Source organism: Mangifera indica, chromosome 6 (genome assembly GCF_011075055.1).
Source record: "Mangifera indica cultivar Alphonso chromosome 6, CATAS_Mindica_2.1, whole genome shotgun sequence".
Lineage (NCBI taxonomy): Eukaryota > Viridiplantae > Streptophyta > Magnoliopsida > Sapindales > Anacardiaceae > Mangifera > Mangifera indica.
In genome coordinates, this window is record NC_058142.1 from 16,365,782 (window position 1) to 16,381,100 (window position 15,319).

At 32.0% G+C, this 15,319-nt stretch overlaps 2 protein-coding genes across 4 annotated transcripts; one reads left to right on the forward strand and one right to left on the reverse strand.

Moving 5' to 3' along the window:
• The first annotated feature begins 4,607 nt into the window (after positions 1-4,607).
• LOC123219173 lies at positions 4,608-8,676 on the forward strand. The gene is made up of 3 exons (XM_044640953.1): positions 4,608-5,438; positions 5,878-6,638; positions 7,999-8,676. The coding sequence occupies exons 1-3, from the start codon at positions 5,007-5,009 to the stop codon at positions 8,378-8,380; spliced, it is 1,575 nt and encodes a 524-aa protein (XP_044496888.1). The 5' UTR covers positions 4,608-5,006; the 3' UTR covers positions 8,381-8,676.
• A 547-nt stretch (positions 8,677-9,223) lies between these two features.
• On the reverse strand, positions 9,224-12,351 carry LOC123219496 (O-fucosyltransferase 23). Of its 3 annotated transcripts, none has more exons than XM_044641486.1 (2): positions 10,522-12,351; positions 9,224-9,434 (listed from the first exon to the last, which is right to left on the reverse strand). In XM_044641486.1, exon 1 carries the CDS (start codon positions 11,933-11,935, stop codon positions 10,589-10,591), a length of 1,347 nt encoding a protein of 448 aa, XP_044497421.1. In that variant the 5' UTR covers positions 11,936-12,351; the 3' UTR covers positions 9,224-9,434; positions 10,522-10,588. The 3 variants fall into 3 exon arrangements, with proteins under 3 accessions (XP_044497421.1, XP_044497419.1, XP_044497420.1); XM_044641484.1 differs by lacking the exon at positions 9,224-9,434 and adding an exon at positions 9,612-9,942; XM_044641485.1 differs by lacking the exon at positions 9,224-9,434 and adding an exon at positions 9,985-10,333.
• Between the last annotated feature and the right edge of the window lie 2,968 nt (positions 12,352-15,319).

Here is a 15,319-nt window from a genome sequence, read left to right on the forward strand (position 1 = left end):
AGATCCAAAAACTGAAGTTGAAAGTGGGGGTGAGATTGTTGTTTTTTAAAATTCTGGAGACAGTTACAATTTAAAAAATATGAAAACTCTAGGTTTGGAGGTAAAAATGTTACTTTTTAAAATTAAAAAACTTTAAGTAAAAGTGAAATGTTAGTTTCTAAAATTTTGAGGGAGTAATAAAATCTATAACTTTTTACATAAACAGTAAAATGACAATTTTACCTCTTATTTTAACAGAAAAATTTAACAAAAATTGGGTCATAGATGAGTGTTTTGGCTTTTCAACTATTACGAATGTGCTTTTGAATTTCAACTAAAAATCGAGTGGGAAATAGTGCTTTGGCCTTAAATAAATTATAAACTCAAAATTTAAACTTCAACTCTTATGAAGATATGTTTATAAAAAATGAGCATTATTTTTTTAAAATTATTTTTGAATCACAAATCAAACATATGCTATTAGCCGTAAAATCTTTCATAATTCCTACCAAATTACACCTTTTTTTTTTTTTAATAAGAGCTTTCGATATTGAAAAAGAATAATATTATGTGTATATATTTTTTATATATAATTTGAATACATAAATTATCATCTAATTAGATATTATTTTATCTTTAATTTAAAATTATTTAATCGTATGATGATATATTATTTATATATATAAATAATGTATAAAATATATATACACATAATTTTATTTATTAAAAAATTAAAATCTAAATGATAAAATTTAATTGTCTTGATAATGTAATTAATATATTAATAAATTATAATTTTTTGAATGAAGAAATAAAACGTTTAAAATTTGGTTTCAATGCGAAGATCTACCACCGAATTGGTGATTGAGACATCATAATTATTTGGAAAAAAAAAGACCCAATGTATTGCAAACGAACATATTCCCCCCTTAGCTTCAGAAACACCCCCATATTCAGCCTTTTTTAAATTTATTATTCAAAATTTAATTATAAAAGGGTAATTTTGCCAATTTACATTATTATATAGGTTTTTGGTTTCGATAACAGAGTTAGATTCAATCTAAGTTACTTCAACTCGAGTAAAAAATTGAGTTTAAATTGAAAAAGTTGAATTTAAATTAAAAATTGATCTTATTTTCATAAAACTAATTAAATTTGAAACAATTTAATTATTTAAGTTTGAGTTAGAACATATCAAATTTAAAATAAAATTATTTTAAAATCAAGTTTAATCCTCAACTAATTGATCTCTAAACAATTTTAAATTAATTTTTTATATTCAAGTCAATCTCAAATTGACTCTTATTCAAACTCAATTCGAATTAAACTCATTAGCTCTCAATAATCTTACTCCATTTATAAGTTATTAAAAAATCTTATTAACTCTCAATAATAGAAAAAAATTAAAAATATTATCGACCATGGAGCAAGTTAATATATTTATTTTGTCCGAAGACTATTTTAATAATATTTGTTACCATCTAGTAATATAATAGATATTTGGTTTCGAAAATGAAAAATATGTGTTACGAGAAATTACGTGATATTTGATTAGATAATATTTATGAAACACTTACAAATTTTTATAATAAAGAATTTAAATTACAATTTTTTTTAGAAATTAGATAATTAACTGAGTTTGTGGTTCAAAGAATAAAATATCGATGTAGCTGCAATCGATCTCATGAAAGATTTTAAGTTTAATGAGAAAATTCATGTTAAAGCCAAATTTTATAATATCAATTTGAAGAATTGTTGACATCATCCTCACAAAAGGTCAATTCCAAGTTAATAAAAAATAAAATAAAATAAAATAAACCCAAAAAAGTAAAAATATTATGTGAAAAGGATGAAAAAGTGAAGGTTGAATTGAAAGAGTTGGTAATGATTATTGTCTCATTTATCAACCCTAAGCCAGGACAATTTTTGCAGTTTTTTTTATTATTTCAATAAAATAAAATTTTAATAATTAATAAAAAAATAGTAGTGGCTTTGAAAAAGGCAAAGAGGGACAAATACCCATGTGCATTGGTTTCCTACACCAGGCTTCCTGTTTAGAATCTTGATTACAGGTTTTAATGATGGATATTAATATACTTGAAAAAAAAAACTAATCCCAGTTTATATGGAAAATCAACAGCTCTTTTTTTTTTTTCAAATGATTTGAGTTATAAAATTGATAATGCTGCAAGAGAATATAGGATTGAAACTTAGTATTCACTTATCAAGATTAAATTTTTAAGTTTAATTAATACAGTTATTATAAAATTGATTATTAGATTTATAATTTTATCAATTAGAGTTGTCAATTCGATCCTAAATGAAAGGTTTAATATTAGCAAAAGTTAAAAATATTTAATATTTTGAAAGTATTTATAATATTTTCTAAGATAATAATATATTAATCATAAATTTTTAATATCATCTTGTCTAAAATGGTTATTTTTTCTTTCTACTCATCTCAAACGTGATGGATAAATGTGATGTATTACCTTTTTTTTTTTTTTATGATTATCAAAGGTGTATGTTGGTATATATCCTTAAAAAATGTTTTGTCAATACGAATCACCAGATAACAATACTCATGAAACAATTTTATTGAGCATCATAATGTCATAAAAAAATTTTAAATCAATTAAAATTATCAATCTCAATACGTGTGTTTTTGTCAAGGTAACTTAAAATTGTATAAATACTCTTGATGGAAACATGCACAACTCCTTCGACGAACCTTTCAATGCATTTAAAACCCAATTCTTAATTCGTCACACTTATTTGTATGAAATATTAATCTTAAACCTACCTACCATTTTAGTTATGATTTCTTTTAGCCTATAAAGACGATCAACAATGATAAATATTGTTTTTTAAATTGGTATCAATGCTCATGTGCAAATCTATCTATAATGAGGCATGATTTGATCTCAATGACAAGTGTGATTATTATCTAAGTGGCACAATTTGAAATGGCTCATGTAATCATTTAATCTTCCATTAAGACTTGGTTGACTGCAAAACTTTTTATTTGAAACCATTTTTTAATGTTTGTCTTTGAAATGCATCTGTAGTGCTTCCTTATCATCAAAAATACTGCATACTTTAAAACTTATATCAAGTCATGTAGAATCATCACCAATACCCTCATAGAGTAGATCTCGAAAAGGCGATAGAACCTAATGCATTGATTTAGGAACTATGACATGAACATTTACAGTAGCTGCATCATGATAAACTAGACATTCACACCTTCCATTAGATTGGGTTCCCTCATTTCGATCCACACTGTCACATGTGGACTTGTTTTAACTTGAATTGTTTCATCAAACTCAAGATCCCCCACAAAAATATCATCTACCTCTATCCTACAATTGAATGCACTCTTGGCTAATACTTTATCCTTTCAACCATGAACCTATTCCTCATTAGACACTAACAATCCTTAACATCTTCATCAATATCGATACTCACATTACACTTTTCATCTTCTTTTGGAGCACATTGTAGTTGTGTTGTTTTCAATTAATGAACATACAATAGTGAACCTCTTTCACTAAAGTGGAAGATCTAGTCATGTGTTATTTATTCTTCATAAAATTCTTCTTAAAATGTTGTCATTTGTTTAATTATCAATATTAACGTTAACATCACACATTTCATCTTCTTCTGAATCACAGTATGTCAGTTTTACATTTCATCTACATTCAACTCCTAAATTTTTAAACAATAATTAAACTCGTATAATTTATATGTTTATCAATTATTTCATATATTTTTAAAATAAAATTAAGATTTTAAATGTGTAAATATAATATTTAAAATTTTTAAAAATTTATTTTACTTTAATTGAAGGATAAGTTGGTGAACTTACTGAGTCTATTAATTTTAAGAGCAATGCTATATGTACCCACTTTGATACATAAATATATATACACTCATATGTATCATTATATGATTGATTATTATTTTATTCTTAATTCAAAATCATCTAATTACATGATGATACATATAAATATGTATATATTTATGTACCTAAAATAGGTATATATAATTTTATTATAATTTTAAACTCAAATTCAAACTTCAACTGAATTTATGAGCCGAGCTTGAGTAATTCAAACTCGAGATAAGCGTATGTTCAATATTTAATTTATTGTATTATAATAAGGGTTCGTTCAAATATAATTAATACATATAATATTATATTACTTTTGCATAATAGTCAAGTGGAGTCCCTCAAGAAGTCAAGCTTGAGCAGGTTAAAACTCCACAAGCGACAAGCCTGAATGAATGCAGTGTTGAGGACTCAAATAAAGAAGAGTCCCACATCTAATAAACTTAAGTAAAATGAGTGGTATATAAGTGTTGTGGATTGGACCTTAACAAAAGCCAATTGATGTTACCAATCTTCAATCTCCGACATGCCAGCCAAATCCAACCTAAGTGTTCTCAAGTCAACGCACCCAGCCAAAATCGGCTGAAAAGGCAGGTGCCTAGGTGCTCTCTTTCTTCTCTCTCTCTCAAAAGCCGCATCAATCGTAAGCTCAATCCGACATGCAGCCGCATCTCCAAGTTCTAAAAGTTGAGCCATAAATCTCATGTATGCTTCTTTCCTCTCTGCCGCATCACGAATCCCCGTTTGTGTCTCATTAGGGTTTTCTCTTACCTTCATCTCCCTAACTTCCCTTCTCTTCTGGGCCTAACTACCACTTTCTCCTATGGAACCTTCATTTATGCCCTTCCTGTTCATACCCTTTTCTTATTTTTTGTTCTCCCTCGGAGTTTTCTGAAAAATTCTGTCTTGGTTTGTGTTGGTCTGTTAAAGATCATATTTTTAATTTTTTGTATGCGGTTCCTGAATTTTATATCTTTTTGGGGTTAAATTTGGAGTTTTGAATTGATCTGTGGGTGAGTATTGGTTAGATATAATTTTAGATTAGTAGCTGAAAGATCAGTTTTTGTGGGTGCTGTGACTTTTTGGTTTAAATTTGCTTGTTGTGTGTTGGTTTTTTGAGAAATTGGTGTGGGAAATGGAGGATCAAGAGATAGTTGGTCTGGAATCTTGTGTGGATGCAGCGAGGGAAGTGAGATTTGAGGAAGATGAAGAGGAATTCAGGAGCTGTTGTGAGGATGATGAGGTGTGGAAGGAGGGTGGAGAACTGGTGGTGGCGGTGAAGGAAGAAGAGGTAAAGGAAGAACTTGATGAATTTTCAGTGAAGATGTTCTTCAAGGGCATATCAATAGCTGAGGCTGGAGAGTCCAATTCTGGCTTCACTGGAATTGGTGTTGTGATGGAGAGATCAATTAATCTTCCAGTTTTTCAGGTGCAGAAAAAGCTTGATTTCTATGTGGAGGAATCTGTTGCTGATTATTTAGCTCTAATGGATGGTCTGGCTGAGGTTATGCTGAATAAAATCTGCAGTGTGTATGCTTTTACCGATTCCGAGTTGTTGTATGAGCAGGTTTATGTCTCTATCCTTTGTGATTCAAAGTTTTGCTCAAGCGTTTTAGAATGTCAATATTTAGAACTCTGTAATGGGAGTTTGTTGCAAGAGCTTTGCTTATTGTCTCTAAATTTGTGGCTTATATAAACTAGGAAGTTTACTAAAATTGGATATTGAGATTTTGTGAAATCTAGTTTTAAAATATCGGACACGTTTTCACTGGTATAATTGTTTAGTTTTGATGGAAAAAAAATAAAACTTTGTTTTATGCTATGCGTTTTTTATTTGTCTGTAATAACAAAAAATAGATCTATTTTGATTTTTCTGATGAGCGGTTCAATTTTTGTTGTCAGAGAAAATATTGAGTCTAATAAGGAATTCATGAAAAACTGGCACCGTGGCATTGAATAATGTATAATGTATTGAATGGTATCTTTAACATGTGAATTTTTGACAGATTACGAATGAGGAGAGACTTGACATTCCGCTTCTTATGGCGCTGAGGCAAAGAATCCTAGAACATACAAACAATCTGGAAACTTTTGTTTTAAAACTTGTTCCAAGTGTCGACCTTGAGAGGCCATTGCGACTGGCCCAAATAGCAATCGGGGTTGTCTCTTCTCCTTCCAAAGGAGACAAATCGGTTGAAAATTGTTCTATCTGCTGTGAGGACAAGCCGTCTCTGATGATGATCACAATGAAATGTTCCCACAAGTTCTGTTCACATTGTATGAGGACCTATGTCGATGGGAAAGTGCAGTTGTCTCAGTTACCAATAAGATGTCCCCAGTTGAAATGCAAATATTGCATCTCAACTTCTGAGTGCAAATCATTTCTTCCATTTATTTCTTATGAATCATTGGAGAGAGCTCTTACTGAAGCAAATGTTCTCCACTCGGATAGAATATACTGCCCTTTTCCAAATTGTTCTGTTCTGCTTGATCCTCAGGAATGTTTGTCAGCTAGGGCAAGTTCATCAAGTCAATCCGATAATAGCTGTGTTGAATGCCCAGTTTGTCAAAGATTTATTTGTGTGGATTGTGGGGTTCCCTGGCATTCTTCAATGAACTGTGAAGAGTACCAGAATCTTCCCTTGGAGGAGAGAGATGCGTCAGACATTACCTTGCATCGTTTAGCGCAAAATAAAAGATGGAGGCGTTGCCAGCAGTGCCGGAGGATGATTGAGCTCACCCAAGGTTGCTATCACATGACCTGCTGGTAAGATATCTCTTTTTCTCCATAAATAAATGTGTTGCTTTTCATAAATTAAGTTGATTGGATGGATATAGAGGCCATATTTTACCTCTATTGCTTTATAAATTCTAACTTCAACATCACAATGGAAGTAACAATCATCCAGTTCAGAGCAGCATTCATGAGAAGTAGGGTGTTCTTAGTCGTTACATTTTGTTTCATATTGCTTTAGGATTTTTAGGTTTAGAAATTATATGTGTAAGAATTTACAGTGCAGGAAATTTAAAATTCCTTGTTCTCTTTGATCGTGAAATGCAGTTGCTTTTTCTATTAATTTTGAAATGAAATTGTAGCCTGTAATTTCAAATATATGTGAAATGAGAGTAATGGAAAATGAAAATGTAAGCTACAACTGTTATGAGGACCACTGTCATGTCAAATTGTTGTGGGGATATTCTATGTGTCATTGTTAGTAATGGTAGAGTTATTCTAGTGAAAATGACACTAGTGGTGGTGGTGGATCTGATGGCTACATTGACTGTGATGGTGGGGATGATAACAGTCATGATGGGATCAGTTATAGTGAGGATAGTGATGGTAGGTTTGTAGGGTTGCCATTGTTAAAGCTCATGGCGGTGGCAGCATTGTTTATAACGGTAATAAATGATTGTTTGAATGGTGGTGTTCACCATGTGGAAGCCTCCTGGTGGTCATGCTGTTGAGTGAAAAAATAAATACTTTCATGTCAGAAATCTATTAAGGTGCGGAAGCTAATAGTGCTAGATCTTTTTATTGCAATAAGAGTCGAAAAAAAAAAAAAAGAGTATAGATCATTACCATGGAAGAGCTCGTGGCACACTGGTAGTCTTGCTGAGGTGGGTTTCTTTGTCTAGACAAAAATGTTGGAAAGAATTTCGGGGCTGACAGATGTGTCCCATGTGTTTATAATGTAAGGGTAATTTCAAAGGAGTAATGCTACGTATACATATTTTGAGTATACAATATGGTTATACATATGGTATATTATTATGTGACTGGGTGTTATTTTATTCTTGATTTAAAATTACTCAATCATATGACGACACCTCATTTATATATTTATTTTGTGTACTCAAAGTGTATACATATAGTTTTATTGATTTCAAAGTTGTGAGCCAGATGTCAATGTTTTTTGCAGTCGGTCATGAAAAGTAGGTCCTTGATCCTATCCCATTTATGTTGTATGTGTCTAGCTAGTCTTGAATGGTTAAAAAACATAATCTAACTGTTAGCATTGAGCCATTTTCGGTTTCATGATTTGACATCCATGTGTGAACTATTTTAACTTGCTTCTACTGCCATGTTTCAAGATTTGTCAAAACTAAATCTGCATGTCTGATTTCAGGTGTGGACACGAATTTTGTTATTCGTGCGGTGCTGAATATAGGGACAGCCAGCAGACTTGCCAATGCGCCTTTTGGGATGAAGACATTTCAGACGACTTAGTCTCCCAATCTGCCCAGGAATCTGATCAATGGGCATGGGAAACTTTCAACTCTCTCCCCATGATCATGGATGCATACTCTGATCAAGAGAGATCTCAGCTGGCCCTCATCCAAAGATTTCTTGCTGGAGGTTTCAGCCTGAGCGATCACCATCCATACCAATCTCCGCCGCGCTGTACAGACACTTACGGAGATGCTATCAAGGATCTCCATCAACTTCCTTGGCTTGAAAGATTTGTCTCCGTCATAAGTGACAATTACTATGAAGATTATATGCAGTGATGCCGATATATACTAGGAATAAGTTGACATGATAAGCAAGCAATATGCAACAATGCTTTCTGGGGAAGTGTCTGAGTTTCTTGCTCAATTCACTCCATAATTTTTCCTTCTACACAAGCTTGTAAAATTTGACTCTCTTCCTCTTGATCATTTTATGCTGGAAAATTTGTGGCCTAGATGACCCCTTGCATAAGATGATAGATGCTTTCTTCTAGACAGAAAAAAGATAAAAAGAAACACTCTTATGTTTATTAAATTTAAAACACAAAATGAATGAAATCCTTTTCATTTTCCTATGCTGTCTCTGTATCTCTTCTTGATAGATGTGAGCTGTGCATTGAATATGATATCATTTGGATACTATTATCTGAGTTTTAAAATCTGGATCAGTCAGTCTGATCAGGGACTGGTGAGAAAGCTTTACTTTTACTTATTTAATAAATACAAATGAATTTCTAATTATAAAAAAGAAACAATTAAGATAAATTTATATTTAAATAATGATATATTATTATATGATTAAATAATTTTAAATTAACAATAAAATAATATCTTATTATATAATAATATATTATTATTTATATATAAAATTTATATTTATTATTTATACATATAATTTTACTCAATCCATTTTAGTTATTAAATTAGATTAATTCAAAATTAAACTTGATAAATCATATTAACCACAATTCAACCGTTGAATCAATCATTTTATCGATGTATTTTGTTAAAGTTTGTTTTAAAATTTTTAATTACATAATATTAAGATTATTTTAACGAATCAGTTTGTTTGTCTGATTGAACCGATCAAAAACTCACCTAAAAAGCATTGAATAATTGTGATACTATCTAATAATTTTGGAATTAATATTAATATAAATAAAACATGAACCCCAGTAAAAATACTGAAGATCGGGAGGAAATAGTGAGGAAAAGACAGCTCCATTGTCAACGTTTTGGCCTGGAGGTTAGGTTTTCCATTATGCATTCAAAGTCAAGTCTGTGAGTACCCACCGCAAGAAATCACATGTCATTGGGTAGCTGGCCTCTCCACCTACCGGCCGGAAAATTCACATGTAATGTTAAACGATACAGAACATATAACATGAATCGTTCCGCTAAATGTTTTTAGACCTACACTGGGCTTTGATCCAGCGAAAAAATTCGATCTACAGGCTGATTGATTTAATCAACGAGATGGATTAATAACTTCAGTATGACATAATTAAAATATTAAAACAAGATAATTGAATATTTATTGGATAATATTACGATTTTAATACAGGGCAGGCAAGCTGTAAAGGGAAAAGCATAAAGACTAGTAAAATTTAAGAAATGGCAATCTGTCCTATTCATTTTTACTGTTTCCCTGAAACAATATGTGGTGATACTGAACTGTTTTCTTAAAAACATTTTCAATTCTCATCAATCATCTCAAAATGGGAAAAGGAAATGCCTCCAGAATTGGGACCGCAGAAGGGCCAAAAGATTCCTGGATTGTTTTGGAGGCAATAAAATAAAAGAAATTTGGACTCTGGATGATCCTTGAATTGCGGAAACAGCTGTTTGAGAAGAGCTTTTAGTTTTAAAAAAAATGCAAAAGATAAGATCAAAAAAATGATCAACATGAAAAACAAGCTACATGAGAGGTTCAACTTATCCTGTCTAAACAAAAAACTTCCCAAATGCTCGACCGAACCCTATAATCTTTCGAAAGCATGAAACTTATGAGACTGTCCATGTGGGTTCACACCGTTGGGGGCCATTCAACTAATCTAAGGGGTTAGAAATACTTCATTGTCATGAGACATATGGGGCTTGATAATAAAGTGAGACTGAAAACTGTCAAGTCTGCTATAGGATTGGGGTCAAATGGCATGGAAAGAGCTCAAGATTCTCATTACCATGGACCAGCTGAGGACATGGTCAGGTCCTCATAGAGAATTAAGATTCCTGAAGACAACCGTAATCAATACTAAAGAGAAGAATACAACTTTCGGAAAATTGATAATCCAAACATTTATAATTCATTCAAGGAATCAAACAAATGAACGAATGAAGGCTCCAAGCTAATTTTATCTATGGATATATGATATGAACAAAACGAGAGAGTTCAAAACTGCAAATTTTGAAAACTGTACCTGTTTTGCTATAGAATGCAATCTCTTCTTTACAAAAATTTCTGGAGTGAATTGGAGAAACTGTGTGTCACGATGTTGAGCACGATATTGCATTAGAGCCATAGCTGATGGCGCGAAGGCTTGAATCAGATATATTTGTCATCCATCTTCGGGGACCATTTGACTCTCCCAATATGTTATATGCATAAGAAGGCCACATTACATCGGTACCACATGAATTAGCCATGCCAGTTCTGATCATCTTTTGTGTTCTCTCAAGAACTATGAGGCTTGAAAATGTGGAGAAACTGTTCCCCACGAAGACATCAGCCCTCAAGCACACTTCATAGTCTATTGCCGATTGAATGAGATACGGGTACTTCTTGTAAACACCATCAACACCTAATTTCTTTTTCTCAAATGGAACTAAGCCTTCTTTCCAGCCACTAAGTATAGAAGAGTTTCCAAGCAGAGTATCAGCCACCGCAAGGTAAACAATCAATGGTGTTTCCAGGCCTGCAATGTTCCCCACTCTCTCCATAATCTCCTCCTTGCTACTACAAATCTCACTCATCTTCGATCTCTGCTCTAATTTTTTACAATGAATCATCCAGTCTATCTCTACCCTCATGTGGACTGCTACATAAGGAACCTGTTGCAACGAGGAACCATCTGTATCCTTGCCATTTTGTGCACTTCTAATGTCCCTTCCTACCTCTCTAATTTTAGACACAACTCTATCAGCTTCTTTTGAGAATTCATCAACCAAAACTAAGCATTCAAGGGCTCTTGCATAGTCCTTAACAGGCCAATGATCGTGCCACAAAAAGGGATTCTTCCCAACAATTCGAATCACCTCATACTCATTGGTCGATGGTTCCTCTCTGGCCTCCCTCAACTGATCCAAATCTCTCTCAATCGTCCACCTCCTTCCACTTCCCTTGTGAATCTCGAAAACTCTGCTCCTATTAGAAACATCGGAAAACCGACCCAATTGAACAAACCCTTTACAAAGCGAATTAAACCTTTCAAATTGAAACACTTTGTCAAATGAAATAGGCTGCAAGAGATCAACTTCCTTATAGAACAAAGAAGCACTTAAACTAGGCATCAAAAGTGTTCTATTAAGCAATCTAGCAGTCAAACATGCTCTTGCAAATGCAATCTTTTGATTGTTTAGGCCCCAAACAATTTGAGGAACCTCCAAAAACTTATCTCTCCTAATTCCATAACCAGAATCCAGGGCCAGAGATTCACTCTGAATCAAATCAATCCTATTCTGTTCAACCCTAACCCCACCATATCCAGAAATTGAAGGCATACAGAAAGTTCTAAAAACCAGAAAAATAGCAATCAAAACAAGACATTTACATGTCAAAGAAGTCAAATGAATCCCAAACAATCTAGAACTCTTACAATTCAACGAAAAGTCCATCCCAAAAAAAGATTAGAAAACTAGCACATACCCAGATGGCAAATCTCTTCAAAGATGAAAACTTTCAAGCAGAAAATCTGCACGGCTGAGAAAACAAAGCCGCCATCATCATCATCATCATCAAAGAACAACTGAAGGTTAACCATTATTTTTTAGGCATATACCGAGAGCGAAGAGATATCACATAATTCGAGTGCAATTAAAGTAGAGGAAACGGATAAACGGAAAGAGTGAGAAAAGGACGAGATATGAATTCAAATTGTGATTATGATGAAAGGAATCTGAATTCTGAGGCAAATCCAGAAGGCAAAAGAACAAGAAAGTAATGACCATGCATAGAAAAAAAAATCCAAAGGGGAGGACGAAAGAGCCAGAACCAGAAGGCTTCACCCCTCACGTAAGCCAAAAGCAAAACAACTAAAATAAATGAGGATGATGATGAGAGGGCAGATTGGTGGAGAAGGGTATTATGGGAAATTCAGCAAAGAACTGAACCAGGAAGTGAAAAGGAGTCAGAAATTAATGTCCTTGTAGATGAAGGGCTTTCACTGTCAAATAAGGCATAATAAAAAGGACAGGTTAAGTTTCTTGGTTCAGAGTCAGATCCCTGTCCTGTCCCAAAGTGAAGTAGCCTCGAGCCATGTGTGAATTGCTATAGCGAAATCTACTTTTATTCCGATTTTAAAAACTTTAAATATCTATCTATAAATAATTTTTTATTTTAAAATTAAGAATAAAATTAATATTTATTAAAAAATTAAAATTATACCATATTTTTCTCCTTATAATTAAAAATCTAATAATTTTCTCTTAATCTAAAGTTTAAAAAGTGATAAATACCTCCTAAGGTTTATACCTTCTAAGGTTTGTTCCTCTTCCTCCGACATTGATTTCTCTATCTTCAACCATCTGTTGTCCTCCCTCCCTACTTATCTCTTCCTTCAGTCTCTCTCTCTCTTACCTCTCCAACCATTTTCGTTTTAGACGAAGATAAACAATTTTCATCTGAAACGAAGATATATCGTCTTTTTTTGTCAGACAACTATGGTCGGAGAGGCAAGAAAGAGAGACCAGAGGGAGAGGTAAAAGGGGAGGGAGAAGAGCTGATGGCCAGAAATAGAGAAATTGATATTGGATGAAAAGGAACAAACCCTAGGGGCGTATTTGTCACTTTTCAAACTTTAGGTTTGAGTGAAATGAAAATTTTTAGATCTCGTAGAAGAAATATAATAAAACTTTAATTTTTTAATAAATAGTGGTTTAACCCCTAATCTTGATAGAGATTTTTAACAAAAATTTGTTTATGGGTTGGTGTTTAGGTTTTTGAAAATTAAAATGTGGGAGTTTGAGTTTTCACTATACCTTAGGTGAAAATAAGTCTCTTGGCCTTACTAAAAATTATTCATATGATATGGCCAAAAAACTTATTCCCACCCAAGGTTTAGTGTACACCTAAACTCATACCCGTTAACTTTCGAAAACTTAAATATCTACTCGTCTATTAATTTTGATTGTTATTGTCAGAGGTAAATTAGTAATTTAGAGAATTTATTTAAAGAATATAAAAATTATCTCATTTTTCCCACCTTAGTTTTGAAAACTAACTTCAACCCTAATTTTTTTAAAAGGTCTAGGGTTTCACTTTCAACCTTTTGAAAATTTTCATTTTCACCCATCTTCAGCGTCCTCCCTTCATCTCTAACATTTGAGACCAAGCTATTGTGGTATCCCCTTTACCTTCTTCCTAATTATCTCCTATCCAATGCAAACTCTAACCAAAATCAAGCGAGAGAGTCTCGCTCAGTTTCATCTACCAACACTTCAAGGTCAAATCAATGCTCAATTTCTCCCTTCAATTTGACGAATTGAAGGAAGGACATGTCGTGTCGTCATCAACCACCAAAGGAGAGGTCGACGATGATGCGAAACTTGCCAATAAATCCAAGACAAATGAAACCCTAAATCGTCTTTTTCATGCCAATTTAATCAACGACGACTCTGTGTTCAACCTTCATCAACTGTATGTGGATTCTAAAGAGAGAGGGCACCGAAGAAGAGAAGGGAAAGTGAAGGTTTCAAAGTATGGGGTGACAATGTAAGAGTAAAAAATATTGTGGGGGGGGGGGGGGGGGGTTAGTGAAGGTTTCCAAAGTATTAATATGAAACCTTAAAAATAGAGGGCAAATGTGAATTTTGTAAACTGGAAAAAACTCTTTTAAAACTAAATTGAAGGTGAATTATTACTTTATAAAATTAAGATAGAAAAAATGAGGTAATTTTTATATTCTTTAAATAAATTTTTTAAATGATAATTTTACCTCTTACAATAACAAATAAAATTAATAGACAACTAAATTTTTAAATTTTTAAAATTTAACCGGTATGAGTTTGAGTTTATAGTAAAGCTTAGGTGGGAATAAGTCTTTTGGCCTTATGACATTACATGGGTTGGGTTAATAACTGAACAATATTCAAAATCATCCCTCCCATGATAGGGTAAATGACAAAAAAAGTTTTATATATAAAATAATATAAATTTAAATATTTAAAATTAAATTTTTGATTAATATGATTTAATTTAAAAAAGATAAATCGATTTGGACAGAATTTTTATTATAAAAAAAAATTAAAAAAATTATAGGATAGATGTACTTGAAATTTCTCTAAGGCCCACCAAAAGGTTGGTCCACCTCAACACCAAGGTTTAGAGCACGGCCGTTTACCCTTCAAGTTTCTTTTGTTGTGAGCTTTTTTATAAACGATTTGTGTGTTTTACGAATTAACTTGGCAAACTTTAATTTTTTGTATATATTTTAAATATTATTTATTTTTATAATTTTTTTAAATCTTTGCAAGCATCTGGAGGACTATCTATAGGCCTCCGTATGACCCACCTTAAAAGTAGGTCTTGGCATGACTTTAAATTTTTTAGTGATTCCCCCAAGTCTTGGGTTTGTTGTCTCAAGCCATATTAACATGATCGATCAAATTTTAAATATAAGGTTTGAGAATTAGATCTCACACACGAGAAAATATCAATTTTTGGCATGTGGTTTATGCCCTTAAGCTATTCCATTTTAATAGCTAATTTTTAGGATATTATTGTTATTACGGTAGAATTATATATATATATATAATATAAATAATTTTATGAATAAATAATAATAATAATAATATATAATTAAATAATGATATATTATTATTTATGTATAAAATTATATATATTATTTATGTAAATAATAATATTTTTTTTGTTATTTGGTAATATTGTTTTCAAACTAAATTTAAATATCAATTTATTGATTTTGAGCTAATCTTGAGATAACTCTTTTAACTTTGAAATTTAACTAATAACCAATTTTGAAACGAGCCTTATTCAAGCTC